The sequence below is a fragment of the Vulpes lagopus genome, chromosome 7 (assembly GCF_018345385.1).
Source record: "Vulpes lagopus strain Blue_001 chromosome 7, ASM1834538v1, whole genome shotgun sequence".
Classification (NCBI taxonomy): Eukaryota; Metazoa; Chordata; class Mammalia; order Carnivora; family Canidae; genus Vulpes; species Vulpes lagopus.
The window spans coordinates 81,525,238-81,542,907 of record NC_054830.1 but is presented as its reverse complement, the minus strand read 5'-3'; the positions used below and the strand labels follow the sequence as shown (position 1 = coordinate 81,542,907).

The window sequence follows — 17,670 nt, the reverse complement described above, 5'->3', positions numbered from 1 at the left end:
ACCCTTCCAGCTCCAGCCGTGCCCAGGTCCCACCCACACTCCTCCTGTCTGGCATCAAAGCCCATAGCCTGTCCCAACCTTATCTCATGAAATCTCTCAAGGCACCCCAACTTCTGGATTCCCAGATGCCCTTCTCCTGCCTCCCACCTGTCTTTTTCCCCCAGACATCTTCATCCACAAGCTGCTCTTTCCTTCTCAGCCAAATGTGACTGAGGGGGAAGCAGTGTTGAACCAGAGGTTCAGAGTTCCTGTCCTGACCAAATACAGATATTCAAAAACTGGACAAAGAACTGTCCATCTAAAATTAGTAAATTACTCTGATTTATTTTAGCTTAAAATCAGAAAGACACTGAATCAGCAGTGTCTAGTAAACAAAAGGATGCTACTAACAGTAACCCTGAGATCCTGTTTCCTAATGTGGGTGGTCCTTTCATCATGCAGGGTGAGGGACTCCTCTGAGCTGTTTGTGAGCATCCACTGGAGGGCAGGGAGGTGGAGTAGGAGAAAGCAGTGCAAGGATAAGTCTGGTAAGGGGACTTTCAACAATGGGGCACTTGCGTGGCTCAGTGGTTGAGCATCTGCTTTTGGCTCTGGGCCTGATCCCAGGGTCCTGGGATCAAGTCCCGCATCTGGCTCCCCACAGGGAGCCTGCTTCTCCCTCTGCCTATGTCTCTACCTCTCTCTGTGTGTCTCTCATTAATAAATAAAATCTTTTTTAAAAAGGGAGGAGCTTTCAACAAGTTATTTTTATGATCAGTTTTGTTGGAAATAGAAACACGAAAATCTTATATGTTTAGGATAAATATTAAGTAATTTTTGGCTTGGATGACTCACAAATTGGGGTAACTTTGTCCTGTTCTCTGAGTGTTGGCTAGAAGAATAATTTGATATTGAGTGTTGCCAAACCCAGTCTCTTGTTACTAATATAAAGTGACTGAGACAATCATGATTAATGTCCCTTGTTCCTCTGACCAGCTCTTTAGAAGCAAATAAGGCAATGAGAGATAAGTACCTGTTACTAATGCTATGGCCAATTCACAGCCAACTCTCCTCTGACAGGCAGAGCCTAGGGAGTGGTCACTATATATATAAAAGGTCTGGGCTCTGGTCACAACAGGGCATCTGTGGGCATGTCCTGTGGGTGCAGACTACAGACATCACTACTAGACCCAATTTCCTTCCAATAACTTCTCAAAGATCAAGTCATCAGGAATAAGGCTGAGGGTCACCAAGGCCTAGCCATCATGGCCAGCCTTGTCCATCCTAAGGATTTTTGGACTCAGATTGAGAAGACAGAAGAATACTGTCAAATTGGTCTTATCCTTCTTCCATGGCACTCAGTGTATGACATTTTCTCTGTGTAAGAACATGGAGCTAGGCTGTGTTCTACTTCCAGTGGACCTCATGGTGGGCCAGGATGAACTCAGGTAGGCTGGTCCTGTATTTCTCAAGCTGGCCAACAGGGGTCACTCCACCCTTGGCTTGAAACTAAAACACATGGTTATGATTGCTATCTTTCCAGTTTGAACACATGAAGGCTTTTCTGTGTGAAAAGGAATATATCCCCAGCAAAACATATTTTCACCCCTCCTCTAATCCCACTGGTGGGTCAGTGGTTTGTGGATGACCATGAGCAACCCTTCAGCCTAACATTTCCAATGGTTGTCCATACCAATTTCCTGCTCCCAGGTCACTTAAGCATTTCCTCCCCTCAGCAGCTCCCAGGGAATAAAGAAACCATCCAAAGAAAATGGGGTGCATCACCCAAATGGGCTGAAGCCAGAAAAACATGAATCTTTGGCTTAAGCAGAAAAGAAATGGAACTATTTTCAGAATATTCCGTTGATGGGTGCCTGCCCAGCTGACCCTCAGCAACATTGATAAGCTCATTATTCCAACTTCTCCAAACCTGTCTTCTGAACTTCATTCACTCACTCTTCCCTCTACCTTCCTATTGGCTCCTTCTTATCTTTTTGTGGCTCATTTCTCTCCATCAATCCTTTATAAAGTGATAGTCTTCAGGGTCCAGTTCTGGGTCTTCTTCTCTTCTCATCCCAGAGTCTCTCCCCCTTGGCCATCTCTGCACCCGCCCCCCCATGGCCTTTCTCATCCCATCCTCAGCCCAGGCCTCTTCTGAGCCCCAGACCTTCAGATCCACTGGCTATAGCGAGGACCCCAACCCAACATACCTACAGCAGATGGTGGTGGTGCCACAACAGATCCCTGGCTCATATCTGCTGCCCTCTTCTGCGGTTCTATGTCTAAGAGCTTTCATTGGTCACCAAAATCTGCATTGCCTGCTGAGGCATCAGGCCAAAAATGCGGGGGAATTAAAACATCCCTGCCCCCACCCCAGGAGACTCCTTCAACCAAAGACTGGGCAGGAGTTAGTGTATAAACTTCTGAGCTCCCTTCCAGCTCAGGCACAACTCCCAGGTACATGTTCTACTTGGGCTCTCAGTTCTCCCATGGTGGAGCTGCAGTTGCCCAGAAGATAACTGGATAACTCCATCTCTCTTGGTCCTCTAAACTTCCTTCTTCTGTCACTTTCTCACTTCCTTGCAGTGTTTCTGCCATCTGACAAACTATTTGCAGATGAATTCTCATCTTGGGATCTGATTCTAGCAAAACCCAAAATAAGACGACTTGCATACTACTGTCCAAATAGAACACACTATTTTCTTTTAAGTAGGTTCCATACCCAGCATGGAGCCCAACATGGGCCCTGAACTCAGGACCCTGAGATCATAACCTGAGCTAAAATCAAGTATCAGATGCTTAACTAACTGAGCCACCCAGGCGCAGCCACCCAGAACGCACTATCTTTTCTTCCAATGACCCTTCCACTTTGCCTCTGTTGCAGCAATTGGTAACATTAGCTGTCTTGACTCTTCCTGCTCTCTACTCTCCTGTCCTCTCTACCTCCAATCTACCACTGACTCCTAGAGATACCACCAGACCCTCTCAACTTCCCCAACTCCATGCCCTGATCCCTCACCCTCATCATCTCCCCTGCATCTAGCAACAGCCTCCTTCCTGCCCTAGCATTGCCCCCATGCAACCTGTCTATGTTCATCATGAGAAGGATCTCTTAAGAACATGAGCCTGACCATGTCACTCCCTAACTTCTAGGATCGTGATTTGCCCCATCCCCTCCTTTAGCTCCCTTCCCCCATTTACACCAGCCCAAGGGGCCCTATCATGCCCTCCCAGCCTCTGAGCCTACAGTCACACTTAGCTCTCTCCCAGAAGGGAGTTTTTCTTTTTTTCTTTTTTTTTTTTTAAAGATTTATTTATTTATTCATGAGAGACACACAGAGAGAGGCAGAGACGCAGGCAGAGGGAGAAGCAGGCTCCCTGCAGGGAGCCCGATGTGGGACTCCGATCCTACATCCTGGGATCACGCCCTGAAGGCAGACACCCAACCGCTGAGCCACCCAGATGTCCCCCAGAAGGGAGTTTTTCAATGTATCCTCGGAATCTCCCAATCTCCATGTGCCTCCCACTCTAGGAAGTGTTCTTTCTTCCCTGGAGCCTCCCAGAGTGCCTATTCCTACACCTGCATAACTAGCTCCTGTGCAAGCACACAATGGAGTGGGATCACTCTGACTTGAAGCTGTGACCCTGGAATTCCTCCCTACCAGGCCCCAGAAGGACCAGGTCCTGCTATCCTTCCTCTGCCTATCTTGTCATAGGGAACGTGATTTCTGGATCTCAAAGGCCTCTGGCATGGGGTGGGGGAGTGGGCTGGGGGTGGGATACATGTGCAAAACGCCCAGAGTTCTGAACTCAGTGGGAAACACTGGGCTCAGAGGTCAGAAGAGAAGGCTAGGATAGGATTAGGGAGCAAAGGTCAGGGTTCTGCAGCCCCCCTCCCCAAAAGGAAGAGGACTTAATCTGGACCACGGGTCTAAGCCTCACTGACAATCCTCTTGAGTGAAGTGGGAGGTCAGATGAAGGGTTGGGACCAACACTTACAGCCCACATGTAGGAGGACTTGGTGGCGCAGGTGCCAAGAGTCACGGTGGAAGCAGGCGTAGAGGCCGCTATGGCCCAGTTCCAAGCCATGGAGCACAAGCTGAGAGCCGTTGAGCAGGTCAAGGGCCAGGTCTGTCCCATTTACCCTCCATGTCACTGCTGCATCCCAGTTTGCTGTCCCACATGGCAGAGTCACATCTGAACCTAGGCGCTCATACTGCACGTGGGGTGCTTCTGTGAGGGGGCAGGGAGAGCACAGGGCAAAAGTCACAGGTCAGAGCCCTGCCTTGGTGCCACAAGGTCAACGCGCATGGATGAGAACCTATAAATGAGAAGTCTAGGCCAAGAGGCTTAGTGTCTGATGGTGTGTTGGGAGATGAGGAGTGTGTAACATTTCTCTGTGGCTGTGCTAGCATACAGGTATGTGAGAGTTTCCAAATTTGTGTGTGTGAGTGTGCATGTCTGGGGATTTTATGTGTGAATGGATGATCTTCTGTGTGTATGTGTGTCAGAGAAAGTTTGTGTAGTGCTGAGAGGAGTTAAATCTCAGTGAAAACCCAGTTTGCCTCCAGTCACTAGGTCCTAGTTTTCTTGACCTCCGTGACCCTAACCTCGCCCAGCCCCAACCACTGACATCTGCTACCAGGCAAGCTGGAACTGAGGGGTCCTACTTCTGGACTCCTTTCTCTGTCTCTTGTCCCTATCTTGGTCTCTGTCCTGCCTGTCTCCTTCTCACTCTCGCCCCCCTACAAACTGCCCCTAACCTGCCCCACTTCAGCCATCCAGGGCTCGGGTAGCAGCAGAAGGGAGATCCAGGATGGGAGCCCTGGCAGCTATCAACTTTGTGAGACAGGAACTGCTGGGGTTGGGGGGGGGGGGGTGGCGGGGGAGTGCTGGGACAGAGAGAGCTCTCTGACCATTCCTCTCCTGCCCCCAGGAGGGGCCTGTCAGAGCCAAAAGCAAACCCCAGCCCTGGCCTCGGCAACCCAGGCGTGATGGACTGAACCCAGGAGACTGGAAGGGAAGGGTGGGAGGGAGCACCTGTCGAGAGGCAGCACTAGGTGGGGGAGGTGAACAGGACACAAAAAAATCGGAGACACTGATCTACAGACAACTGAGGAGAGGCAGGCATGCAGAGCCAGGTGATGTGAATCTAATCTCCTCATTCCTCATCCTGCCCCCCAACCCTGGAAGGACAGATGCTTCCCCCAGTCTTGGCCAGATCTGTGGAGTGAGGATGGGAGGGGAAGAGCGAAGCAGGAGGGGGGCATGGGTGGAGGGGGGGGCCTGCGGGATCCCTCGTTAACACTCGCTTACATCTCCCCTCCAGAGAGCCACCCCGCTGAGTTGGGGGATTTTCAGAGGCAATTCCTGTTAACGAGCCAATTAACTTGGGCCAGTGGCCTCTTAATTAGACTTGTTAACACCACCAGGACTGCAGGGGGCAGGGATCCCCCTATGCCACCAGCCACCCCCTTCCCTCCATCGCGGCCCCCTCCCCAGTACTGCTCTTCTCTGTGCTGGAACATCTGTCCCTGCTTGCTGCCTCTGCCACCCTTCCTGTGTCATGGGCTCTCTGTGTCTTCAGGTCCCCCGCTGCCCCCCACCCTGCTGCCTGCCTCTGTCTTGCCCCTCACTGAGCCTCTGGTCCCTGTCCCTTGTTGGAGGAGAGGGAAGCAGGAAGCCCAGCCAGTCTTGACCACTTGTCTGTGGGGCCTGGGACCAGCTAAACAAAGGATGAACGGCGGAAGGGCGGTGGCTGGGGGCCTAGGAGGCCACAGCTGTGAGGCTGGACCAGAGACTGAATGGGGACCTCCCCCGACCAGAGGCCCAGTGTCCAAGGCTCAAACCATAGAGCTCCCCCAGTCCGCCAGCCCTAGCCATTGAGCCCCCCCTCCAACCTCCCCTGTCAAAACCTGGAGCTTCCAGGAAACATGCCAAACCCCTCTCTCTGAACCCCCCCCCCAGACTCTGCATCCAGCTGCCTGAGGAGGAGGCTGAAAACTGACCGTAGGGGAGGGGGTGTGGCCACTACGATCTCAGCGGTGACGCAGCAAAGCTGACCAACAGCAGCTCAGGACTAACTTGGACCCAATGTGGTTCTCTCATATTGCTGGGCAGGTACAGCCACAAGATGAGGAAACAGCCACCCGACAGCACAACAAATATAATGACAATGTGCTAACACTCCCAAGTCACCCTGTCTGCCTCAAAAGGCAACAGAAACACAACCTGACAACAATGACAAACCAACAATGTAAGGGCAGGGCAGGAATGAAAACATGACAATGCAATGACAGAAGACAACCACAGGCCATATGCAGAGGTAGAGGGGGCAACAGGACATGACAATCATGTGAGACACACACTGCCACAAATGCTACACTAACACAATAACAGCAATACACATAGCCCTGCAAAAGCTCCAAAGATGGCAAGGATTTAATCCTTTGTCTCTGGACAGTTCTCTTCCCGCCCTGTGGGTGCCCCTACTGATGTGCTGTCCATTTCAGAAATTAAATCAAGCAGCAGGGGGAGGATGGGGTTCTTGGCCTTGACGTGGTGACAAATGCTCCAAAGGAATCAGCTGTGAAAAGGTTGTTAGAAGCCAGGATGAGAGACAGAGACAGGATGAGGTCATGGACATGGAGAACACAGAAGGACAGAGCTGATGACTCCCTCACACCTGCGTACATGGGCTCACATGGGGACCACATGCCGGAAACAGTCCCCCTGGGCGTCCTAAGCAACTTCACATTGCCACACACATAGGATGAGGACAGTTCCCACAAGAAGAACACACACACACAGCACAACTGTCCACAAGGTCACAGCCACACAGAGACACAGTCCCACCTAAATGGCTAACACCTAATACAAGATGATCACATGCATATACACGGAGGGCACTGTCACCCAGAGGCACACTTACGCATAAAGGCACAGTCTCACATCAGGGAGACAATTTGACAAGGACCCAAACATACAGAGACAGAAACAGAGAGGAACTATCAATTACACAGAGTACAGTCTCAATCACAAGGATAAAGTCCCACAAAGAGCATGGTCACACATAAATAAGCAATGTCACACACAAAGCACAGCCCCCAAGGATACAACCACACAGAGAAATGCATTCGAACAGGGATGTGGTCTCACTCATGCACAGAACCTAATGGACAAGGACAGTTATACATGCTCAGAGATGCGGACTTAATGCTCAAGCCCTTGGTCACATGTGACTCTGCCTTTACCCAAAATACAGGGCAGGAGCCACACCAATGGGAGCGGCCACTGGCAGGTCTAAGCAGATGAGACCAGCAACCAGAGCCTCAGACAGACTGCCTGCAGATGGGAGTTAATGGGCTAGCCTGGTGGTCCTTTCAGTCCCTGCCCACTGGGGAGCAACCCTGGGGTGGGTAAGGTTCTTTCTGGGTCTCAATGTCAGTCTCACAGGGAACAAGCCACAGAAGCCTTGATCCATTGCCCTCCTTGAGCCCATAGCCTTGAGGGTGGGAGGATGTGCTGTATGCCTAGGCCCCAGCAGTACCTCCACCCTCTCTGCCTCTCCCAACTCAGCCAAAGTTGGCAGGGGGCAGGACCCACCCAAGGGGAGAACTCCCTACAACTTAGAGCTTGTTCAAGGAGATTCAAGGTCAGACCTGACACTTGATATAGCCATGGGAGGTGTTGCCTTAAATGCAGTTTGAGCACTGGTGGTCAAGTTAAGAGGGCGCCTGTTTCCCAGCAGGGGGGCAGGATCTTGCTTGGTTGGCTATGGGAAGAACTCAGCCCTCACTGCACAAATGCTAGGGGGAGGGCAGGAGGCTGTCCCCTTCCTTAGTGTGCCAGCCCTCTGGTCATCTTGCCCGTCCCACATCTTGTTCTCAGTCTACCATCTCTGTCTCCATCTTCCCTTAGGGTAAGGGAAAGTAGTCTCAGCCTCTGTCTCTCTCAGTGCCTTCTACTGCACTCCTCCCACAAACTCCCATTTCAAGTGAAATCCCATTTCAAAGATACTATAGGGCCCTATCCCTGGCAGCCCCCAACTCCCAACCCACCCTTCTGTACCCTACATCCACTCTAGTGGGAAGAGGAACAGATAGATCATCAAGCCAGAGATACCACTGGCACGGGACCACATGGAGTGACTGGAGGACTGCATATAAGGCAACGTCAGTCGGTCACCCAGCATATCAGTGTTATTTAACTCCTGGATGTTTGTGTGGGATAATGCCAGCATGTGCCAGTGTGTGGTCTTGGGTGGACACACACAGCATGTGTCGAGGATGGTTCATGCTCAGCTCTGGGTGGAGGTCAGCCAGGAGCACCACTCCGCCCCCCAGAATCCTCTCCTCCCGCACTCACCCTGAGGACTGTGTCTCTGGGCGTAGACCACAGCAGCAGCGGCAGCGAGCACAGCACAGCAGGCCCACGGGACAGGAGCAGCCATCTGCTGGGAGAAATAGGGTTGGCGGGGGAAGGGGTGGCATCAGCCCAGGCAGGAACCTCCTGGGGACCCCCTCCCTGTTCTCAGGCAAGACTGGGAGATCCCAGCCCTAGAGCTAGGGCACCTTGACCCCAAATGCCCTTCTTAATGGGGCTCAGGATTCTCTTTCAAGCAATAAAAAGCAACATTATTGGCATCTGTAGGCAAAGGTTTGCTAAGATGGTAGAAGGCAACCTACAGTGGTTTGTTGTTCGATAAGGCTGCTGGCTGCAGGATGTAGTCAACCACGGATGAGTTATGGAACATTGGTAATGCTAGGGCCATTTTTCTAAAAAAAAATAATAACTTTACTGGTGAGGTTGGCTAATTAGCTATAAGCATTACAAACTGAAAGGGTAGTATTTGAACTTAACAGGAGGTCTGTAGTTCTCCAAATTGCCTTGAATGGAAGGCCCCCTGCTGTGCTCCTGGGAAGAGAGCCTAAAACCTGGATGCTCAAAAGCCCCTTGGAGGCTCTGAAGCCCTAGTATCTGCACCCCTCACCTCTCCATGAGCCTTGCCACTGGACTCTGGGATGTTCACAGCAGCAGGGTAGCAAGGTCAGATGTGACTTTTGCTTTAGTGTACAACAACCATGAGAGAAAGAGGGTATTCACATGGAAGTCCTTGTCAGTGGCCCCAGCCCATCCTTCACCCCAACACATGCCCCAGGAGCCTGAGACCCTCAGCCCAGATGTGCCTCAGTGTCTACACATACCTGTGCAGGTACACAAAGCACAGTCAGAATGTCCCCAGAAGCCAGCATGGATCCAGGGACCCCCTAATCTGTTGTCCTGTTTCATGGGGTAGATCCAGCTGCCTGCCCCCCACTCTACTCCAGCACATGATCACAGGGAAATAACTATTTCCTGCAGAAAAAAAAAAGCCTCAAATATGACTCTCCGATTCCAGTGTAAGGAGAGAAGGGGACTGTCAACCAGACAGGAAAAGAGAGCTAGAGAAAAATACTGCCAGACACCCAATCAGGGTGAGTGGTACTATCAGAGATATAGCCTGACACACCGCCAATACACTGCCCGAAACAACCAGTGTCCCAGAGAAAGAGCTCCACAACAGCTGGAGATATACTAGAGATACAGTGTGAGGCACAATCAGATAAAGCCCGAGAAACAGGGAGCTATCACCAGATAACCAGGCAAAGGCATGGTCAGAGAATAACTGACCCACAACCAAAGGATCCACCAGAAATACTATAAAATGCCTGGCTAATGCAAGCAGACATACCACCAGAGAAAGAGCAAGAAACACAGGCACAGAAACCATCAGTGACATAGCAAGAGAGCTAGAGAGACTGTCAGAAACCTTGCCAGAGAAATTGCCTGACACACAAGCAGAGAAATACCAGAGAAACAGATAGACACAAACAGGCATACACCCAAAAAAACAGCTAGAAAGAGAGCCAGAGACATAGCCAGATGCTCAGTCAGGAAGTATCCACACCACTAAAAACACTGCCAGGGACACTCAGACACACAGACACACTGCCAGACACAGCCAGAGACACTGTCAGAAATACTGCCAGACAAACAGCCAGACATACAGCCAGAGAACTGCCAGAGAAACTGCAAACAGAGCTACAGAGCAGGGAGGAGACAAATGTGGGTGTCAGCCTGTAGCAGTGAGTGGGAGAATTGGAGAAAATCTGACTTCCGGGGGCTCCTTTATGGGATAGGGCTCCTGCCTGCCTATGGCTACACTTACCCCTCAACAGGCAAGTACCCCCCAGTCTGCACCTGGTTTCCTCTAGCCACAAGAGCAGGTGCTCTGACTGCCCCTCCCTGGCACAACCTCTCTCTCCAGGCCCCATGTGGCTTTGGCCACTCCTCCCCCATCAGTGACTCCCAGGGCCTTAGCTACCACTTGGCCTAGCTACTGCTGACCCTCAGCCACTTCCCTATCTTCAACTACTCCTCAAGCCCAGAAGGTTAAGACAATGGCCAATGTCAGTCAGCAAGGAGTAGGGCCAGGAAATGAACCCAGGGACTGTCTGAATTCAGAGGGAAGGAAAGAGGAAGGAAGAAGGAGAAAGAGAGGCAAGAGGCTACAGGGCTATCTGGCTCCCCACCTCAACCTCTGCATGTAGCCCTCAGAGGCTCCCCCACCACCTCTGCCATCTGTCCATGCCTTTCTCCTCACAGCCAGGAAGATACTCTAACTTCAGGGCCAGGCCCCACTGCCCACCACATGGGAGCAGGAACCAGGGCCTGGGAAGCAGAGGGAGGGGAACAAGGTTAGATCACAAGATGGAAGAGGGACAGTGTGGCCGTCTGCTCCCAGCTCATTCTTGGTCCCAGTTGGGAGCGCAGGGGCAAGGAGATAGCCTGGCATGAGTGTGCATGCATATAAGCGTGCACGTGCACACACACAAGCCTGTGCACATACACACACACACACACTCAGGCCCCCCTCAGGGGGAGGGGTGGCTTCTTCATCAAAGTCGCCTCCATCAGCCCGATGAGTTACTGTAAGGGCCGGGCCCTGGGCCAACGGGGCTGCAGCCATGGGAGACGGGCGCTGCCGAGAGAGCCAGAGCCGAGTGCTGCAGAGAATGGGGGATGGGGTACCGAGACAGACACTGCATGGCTGGGGCACCCAGGAAAGGCAGAGACTCAGGGAGGGGGCAGCAGAGAGGCAGGGAGAGAGGGAAAGCCATGAGGCAAGACCCAAGGGACAGGAAGAGACCAAAATGCAGAGAAATGGGAGAAGAGACCCAGGAAAAGAGAGAAAGGGACCACAGGGGATTGGGAGAGATTCAAGGGCAGAGGAAGGGACAGAACCAGAGATGGCCTCTGTGCTCATCCTGGAGCATCTCTCTCAGCTCCACTAGTTCCCCCAGTGCAAAGGGAGGATGGTGTCGGTGCAACCTTCCTGGAGGCTGTAGAGCTTCTCCTCCGGGCGATCCAGGAGTGCAACCAGCCTCCAGGGGTTAGACTAAAACCCCACCCTACCCCACCCCATCTCTGCCCCTGTAGATCCCGAAAGCCCTGAGCCAACTTCCTTTCAGAGTCCCAGCTGGGTCCATTCCCAGGTAGGGAGGCTGAGGCCAGAGGCATTCAGGCTATACTCCCACCCTGCCCTAGCTCACCTCAGGCCACCCATCCCAGGGCAAAGAGCATCCTCCCCAAGAATTTTCCAAGTCCACACCCCATGGCTCTGGGATAGATCTGGAGGATAAATCCCATAAAGCCTCAGATAGGGGCTATGCAAACTGGCTGAAGCTCTTTGTAGATACCGCCATGGATCGGCCTGGCCTCCAGCCCCATCCCACAATGAGGAGGCAACAGAGGGCACTCCACTGACTTGAAAGGAGGCCAGTACCTAGCAGCCCACGCCCTCTGTTAGCACAGGGAGCCCAGCACCTCTCCTGACAGAATCTCACAGTGTCATCATCATACACACACAGGTGACACGCCAAGAGACAAACCGTTGGCCCCCAGCTTACTGTCACTGTCTCACTGTGACACAAAGACCATTACACAGTGGGAACAACACCCAGTGAAGATGACACAAGTGTATAGTTGACAATGACACACAGGTGTTGACAGTCATTACAGTGACCATGCAGTGGGTGACAGTCATAAACGATGACAGCAACAAATGGGGCAATGACACCTGTTGACACAGACACAATCACAGATGGGGCAATGACACCTGTTGACACAGACATAATCACAGATGGGGCAATGACACCTGTTGACATGGACACAATCATAGTGATGGTAACCTCAGAATAAAAAATGCAACAAAATCAACAGTCACATAGAATAACAATGACGGTACATCCACAGTAACACAGGGATGTTGACAGACTCAGTAACATGGATAGTCACACAGAATAACAGTGGCCTACAGTAAGATGGGCACCATGAAGGCTGACAGTCATTAGCAGTGACAGGCTTTAGATTGAGGACCTCAATGACTCAGTTTGAGTCTGGCTTAAGATCCAGGTCCCAAAACCCCTCTTGCAATCCCCAGCAAGGTCTCAGGTGCCCTGTGCCCCAAACCCTCACCTCCTGACCAGCTGAAGGCAAGACCTGAGGGAGGGGAGGTATGAGTTTGGAGAGGAATAAATAGGAATTTATCCTTGCAGAAGGTTACACAGGCCCAACTCTCAGGAATCCCTGCCACATTCAGAGCAGGGGTGGGGGGGTCTGAGCATCACTGGCTGGGGCCCAGCTCTAACTATGTGTGAGTGTTGATGTGCAACAATACGTTCTGACTTTAGGGCATTAGTTAATGTGGGTGTGCTGAGGGTCAAGTAGGCTCAATCTGATCTGAACAATGAATTGAACAGGCCCGTGTGATATGCCCCAACATTGAAATCCAACTAAAGTCCCAACCTGCACTAACGACCCCAGGGTCTAGGACCAGGATGAGGTCAGCATTCCTATCTGAGCATGGCCAACGTGACATCTTTACAGATTCTATTCCACCTAGGTAACTCCAGACTCCAGAATCCCTCAGTGTGAGGAAAAGACACTTTATCCTAGGGCCTTGCCCCCTTTCCCTCTTCCCACAACAGCTGTAAAGGACCCATCCTGAGAAAAGGCAAGAACACAGGACAGGACACAGCATGGACTAAATGACTTAAAAGCCTGGGGAATTCTAGAGGCCTCAGACCTGCAGAGGAATTAGGGTGGAGCAAGGAAAAGAGACATCTTCACTTGGAGGTGGAGAGAGAAAAATGAGAGAGCAGTGGCAGAGGCAGAGACAAGGATCTGGTGGGCAAGGAGAAGCAGCACTGGCCGAAGGGGAGCCTGGGAGAGACAGGGCTGGCTGGAAGCTCCAGGAGGGGGAGGAGAGGCTAAGACCAAGAGGCCCTCAGATCCCACCAGGCCTAGGCAGCCTGGACAATGTGGGCGGTGGGGGCGGGGGCAGAGGCCTGAGCAGTCCAGAGGGTGTTGGGGGGGGTATAGGCTGAGGAGGGAGGCTCGGCCCCTGGCAGCTGGCCCTGCAGACCCCCCACCAGGGAGGGGCGTGGGCCTGGGTCAGGGGCCAGCTCCTGGGTCTTGGGCTGGCTGGCCACTGGGAAGGCTCCCACCTCCCACCCCTGTAATGTTTCTACCTATCTCTGAGTTTCTTGTCTCTGGCTCTTCCTCTCTGAATCCACACCTGGCCCTCCTCTCAGCTCTTGGTGCCCTCACCCCAAAGGGCATAGGAGCCATGCCTGGATTCAGGATTCAAGCCTTATCTCCTCCTGGATGTATCTCCACCCACTCCAGGGTCAAGCCCCAGTGTTCAGAGGAAAGGACCCCACCCAAATATAGGCCTCCTTCTCCCCCCATAGAAGGGGGCAGGAAAAGCTCAGCACCAGTGGGAGGGGGGCCAGGAGGGAGGCAAGGGGAGCAGTCCCCCAGCTCCAGTCGCTGGCTGAAGTTGTGGAAAAGCAGGCGGCCCAATGTGAATGAGTTGGGGGGGTGGGTATCCGCACCTGCTGTTGTGACCTCCACAGCCGGAGATGAGGGCCTGGGGGGGACAAGATTCCTATGGATTTTGGCAGCAGCCTGGACTCTAAGTGCTCAAACCCCCCACTTCCAGCCTCTTGCACCATGGGGACCCTGAGATCAGCATGTGCATGCCCTGCTGCACGTGTGTGCAGGCGTGTTGTAGGGGGAGCCTGGGACCTTCCCATGATGGGCCTGGCTGGGCAGCAGGGAGGTATCTGGGGGAGGTGGGAATCTGAATCCTACCAGCCCATGCCCACAATGTGGAGCCCTGCTCAGAGCTCTCCATGCTGCCTGGCAACCTGGCATGGGCTTGAATGCACACATATATGCAGGCCTGGGCTACAGCAACCCTCTAGGTGCAAAAGGTCTGGGCTTTCTCCCTCAAAAAGTCATCTGGGCCAGCCCCCTGCCCTTCAAATGGAGAAAAGGAAAGAGCAGATAAGCATGTATCTTCCCTTTGGGCACATGGCCTCTGGACAACTTCACAGAACCTCGTGTACAAGCACCAAATCCCCTATCTCTTAGCCCCAGTCCAGGGTCTCTTCTGGCTTCTAGAAGAATCAGGAGGACCCCTCTAACCTAGAAAATAGAGCCATGCACCAGTCAAGTTAAGTTCACCGGAAATGGGGGCTGCTCTTCTTGGAGGGACAGACCCTACAGCGGGAGGTTAGACAGCTGGAAGAACTCCCATTCATGGTGGGGGATGGGCAGAGCACTAGGGTTCAGTGAGATTTCCCTTAACTAGGGCGGGCGGGGGCGCGGGCGCGGGCGGGTTGCAGGGGGGCAGTGGCTCTCCCAGCTGATGAGGCAGGGCAGGAAGGAGGCTGCAGGCCTCCATGAAGAGAGAAGAGTGGACAAAATAGCTTTCCAGACTTTGAATCCTGAAAGCTGGGACAAAGACCTACTTGCCTCAGCATCTCTCACTACACCCTACCCCTGGCCCCCTCACTGTTATGGTGCAGACACACCCTCAAAGGCCTATGCTTGCAAGCTTGTTGTACAGGCAAGCGCGCGCGCACACACACACGGAGGAGAGCAGCACTGCATATGAAGCATTAGTTTCTAACAAAAGGAACTGAAGATGATCTTTCTGACAGAGCTAGGGCTGATTGGGAGGAACAGAAACTTCCCGTCTTCATGTAATAGTGTCCTGTTCTCCCTGCCCCCCTAACATGCATGCACACTACACACACTACTTCTGAGGAAGCTTCTGGTCGACTGGGCAAAAGCAAGCCATCCTTCCTCCCCCTTACTCCCTCCTCACAGTGGGGAAGCCAGAGCAATCTGTTCCTGATGGGTAAACACAGGCATGAGTACGTGCGCACACATGCTCACACACACAACAGCGATTCAGGGTCACACAGCACCCAGAGCTCACTTCTCCCTGAGATGCAGCACACACTTGGACTCTCACTACCACCTTGCGGAGCTCCCCAAAGCCCTCCCTACCTCCGCATACACAGGGCCTGAGCTTCAGAGAGCTTCACAGACACACCCCGGCGGCCTCTCATGGGCACTGGCACTCAGAGTTTCCCATTGTGACCACACACCTCGGCCTCCCACATGGACACCCACTGCCACAGCTTCACACACGCTGTGCATGCACACACGTATTATAGTCACACACACAGACTCTCACGCGCGCTCACTCAAAACAGTCACAGTCTCACATATGGATGCCATCACATGTTCAGAACAGTCTATCTTCTACAGATACCAGTGCACCTTCAGAAACTCAGTCCCCTAGTCGCCCTCAGCCTCTCATGCTCCCACATCCAGCAGTGGGAAATACAAAGATACACACTCCCGACAGTCATTCAATGCTAGGACCTCAGATTGCCCAGGCTGTACTTGGAGGGTGGGGGCTAAAGCTCAGGGTGGCCTAAGGAAGGAAAGAAAGAGGAAGTTTCTTGGTCCCAAAACTGCAAGTAAATATAATTTTCTAGATGGCTCCTTCTTCCCTTGACCCTGCTTTCCCAGCATTTGGGAATAAGCAGATATCCAGGCCAGACAGTACGGGGTGAGAAGCCCCTGGGTGAAGAGATGGTGGCACTGGGAGTAGCAGGAACCAGAAAACCTAAGAAACCAGCCCACTCCCCAGTCCCCTCCTGCCTTCCCAGAGCAACTCCTCTTGTCCAGGATGAGGATCAGCAACAGCTCTCAGCCTAGCCACCTGCTGTGTGATCCCAGGCCTCTTCAAAACCTCTCTGTGCCCACAACTATCTGTAGTGCACCTGTCAGGCCTGACTGCAAGAGGCAAGGTAAGGAGAAGGAGATGTGGCCCAGACCTCAACCCCTAGCCCCTGCCAAGGCCCTGTCATCACTGTCAGGCCCAAAGAGAGATGGGGACAGCACTGGCCAAGCCAGTGCTCCTCTAACCGCTGAGGACAAGAATTCTAAAGCGTCCTCGGACCCTGTAGCCCTGCCCCCCATCACAAGAGATGATGCTGTGTCGCTGTCCAGGCAGAATGGAATCCAAGCTGTGCTGGCCAGGCCCCAACCCGGGAATAAATGGCAATGCTGTTGACATCCTTACCACTTGCCACTCCAGGTGTAGTTTGGGCCCTGATGCCCTATCCTAAAGGGAGCATGATAGGCTCCAAGGAAGCTAATCAGGGCAGCAAACACCAAACAGCAGGAGAGGACGGAAGGAAGGAACCCAGGGAGGGCAATCCCATAAAGCCAGGTGATAGGGACTTAAGCAAACAGTGCCAACAGAAGAAATCAGGAGGCAGTGTCTAGGGAAATCAGGTGACACGGCCCAAAAGAACACGGGGACCAAATGAAAGTAGGCAGTGGGGACTAAAGTTTGCTAGGAGGTGGGGACAAATGAAGCCAGGCAAGAGGCCCACAGGATGTGAGAAAAGAAAGATATCAAGAGCTCATCCCCCTCTGTGTAGATGTCACCCCCACACCCTGGGCCTCATTCTCAGTAGCCCCCTTCCCACCCAGGTGGTGGTCCCCTCCCCCAGGCCAATGGACACAGCCAGAGCCCCCTCCTCTCTCAGAGGCCTGGGCCGTTTGCAGCCAATGGGCCCCGGCCCCATCCCTGGGACCTCAGGAAGTCCCAGTCCCTCCCACCGGCTGCAGAGGCAGGGGGTTGGGGGGGGGGGGAGAGAAGAGAGACAGCTTGGCAGGGGGAGCGCGCCGAGCAGCCGCGGGGGGCGGGGGCCGAGAAAGGAGCGGGAAGCTCCGAGGCGGGCTGGCGGGCTGGTGCGGGCGGGGGCGTCTCAGCGGCGGCAGTGGGGGTGACAAGTTCTCTGGCCCCGTGGCCCCGCGCCCACTGACCTGGGTCCCCGCGCAGGCGCCGGGTCGGTGCCTCCGGCGCTCCGTGGGTCCGCCCGGCAGCCCGTGGGCATCGGGCCCCCGGGGCTCGGGGCTGGGGTCCAGGAGGCCCGGGGCCGGGGGGTGGGCGGGGGGGGGGGCAGGAGCCCCCCGCAACAACACCCAGAGTCCGGGCGGGCGGGCGGGCCAGGGGCCGAGCGGAGCTGTGAGCAAGCGAGCGAGGCGCGAGCGGGCCGGGAGGAGGGGAGGAAGGAGCGCGCCGCGAGCAAGCGAGGCGAGCTAGCAGAGGGAGCGAGTGAGGGACGGCAGGCAGTGAGGTCATCCTTTGAATCTAATTGTCTGAGTCAGGAGGAGATGTGGCACTTGATGCTGGGGGAGGAGAGGGGGAAGGGACCCTCGGCTCGGAGCCGCGGCCCCTCCTCACACCCAGGGCGGCCGGGGCCTCCCTTC

General features: G+C 53.7%; 1 protein-coding gene across 3 annotated transcripts in view; it reads right to left on the bottom strand.

Moving 5' to 3' along the window:
* The window catches only part of CNTFR (ciliary neurotrophic factor receptor), a 39,252-nt gene that overhangs the window by 10,586 nt on the left and 10,996 nt on the right, over positions 1–17,670 (bottom strand). For 2 of the 3 annotated variants that reach the window (XM_041764636.1, XM_041764633.1), the window contains 2 exons: positions 8,347–8,431; positions 3,979–4,212 (listed from right to left, as the gene is read on the bottom strand). In XM_041764636.1, the coding sequence (XP_041620570.1) occupies positions 3,979–4,212; positions 8,347–8,431 (319 nt within the window). Of the gene's footprint in view, positions 1–3,978; positions 4,213–8,346; positions 8,435–17,670 lie in introns of all 3 variants that reach the window. The other variant, XM_041764635.1, reaches the window with a different exon arrangement.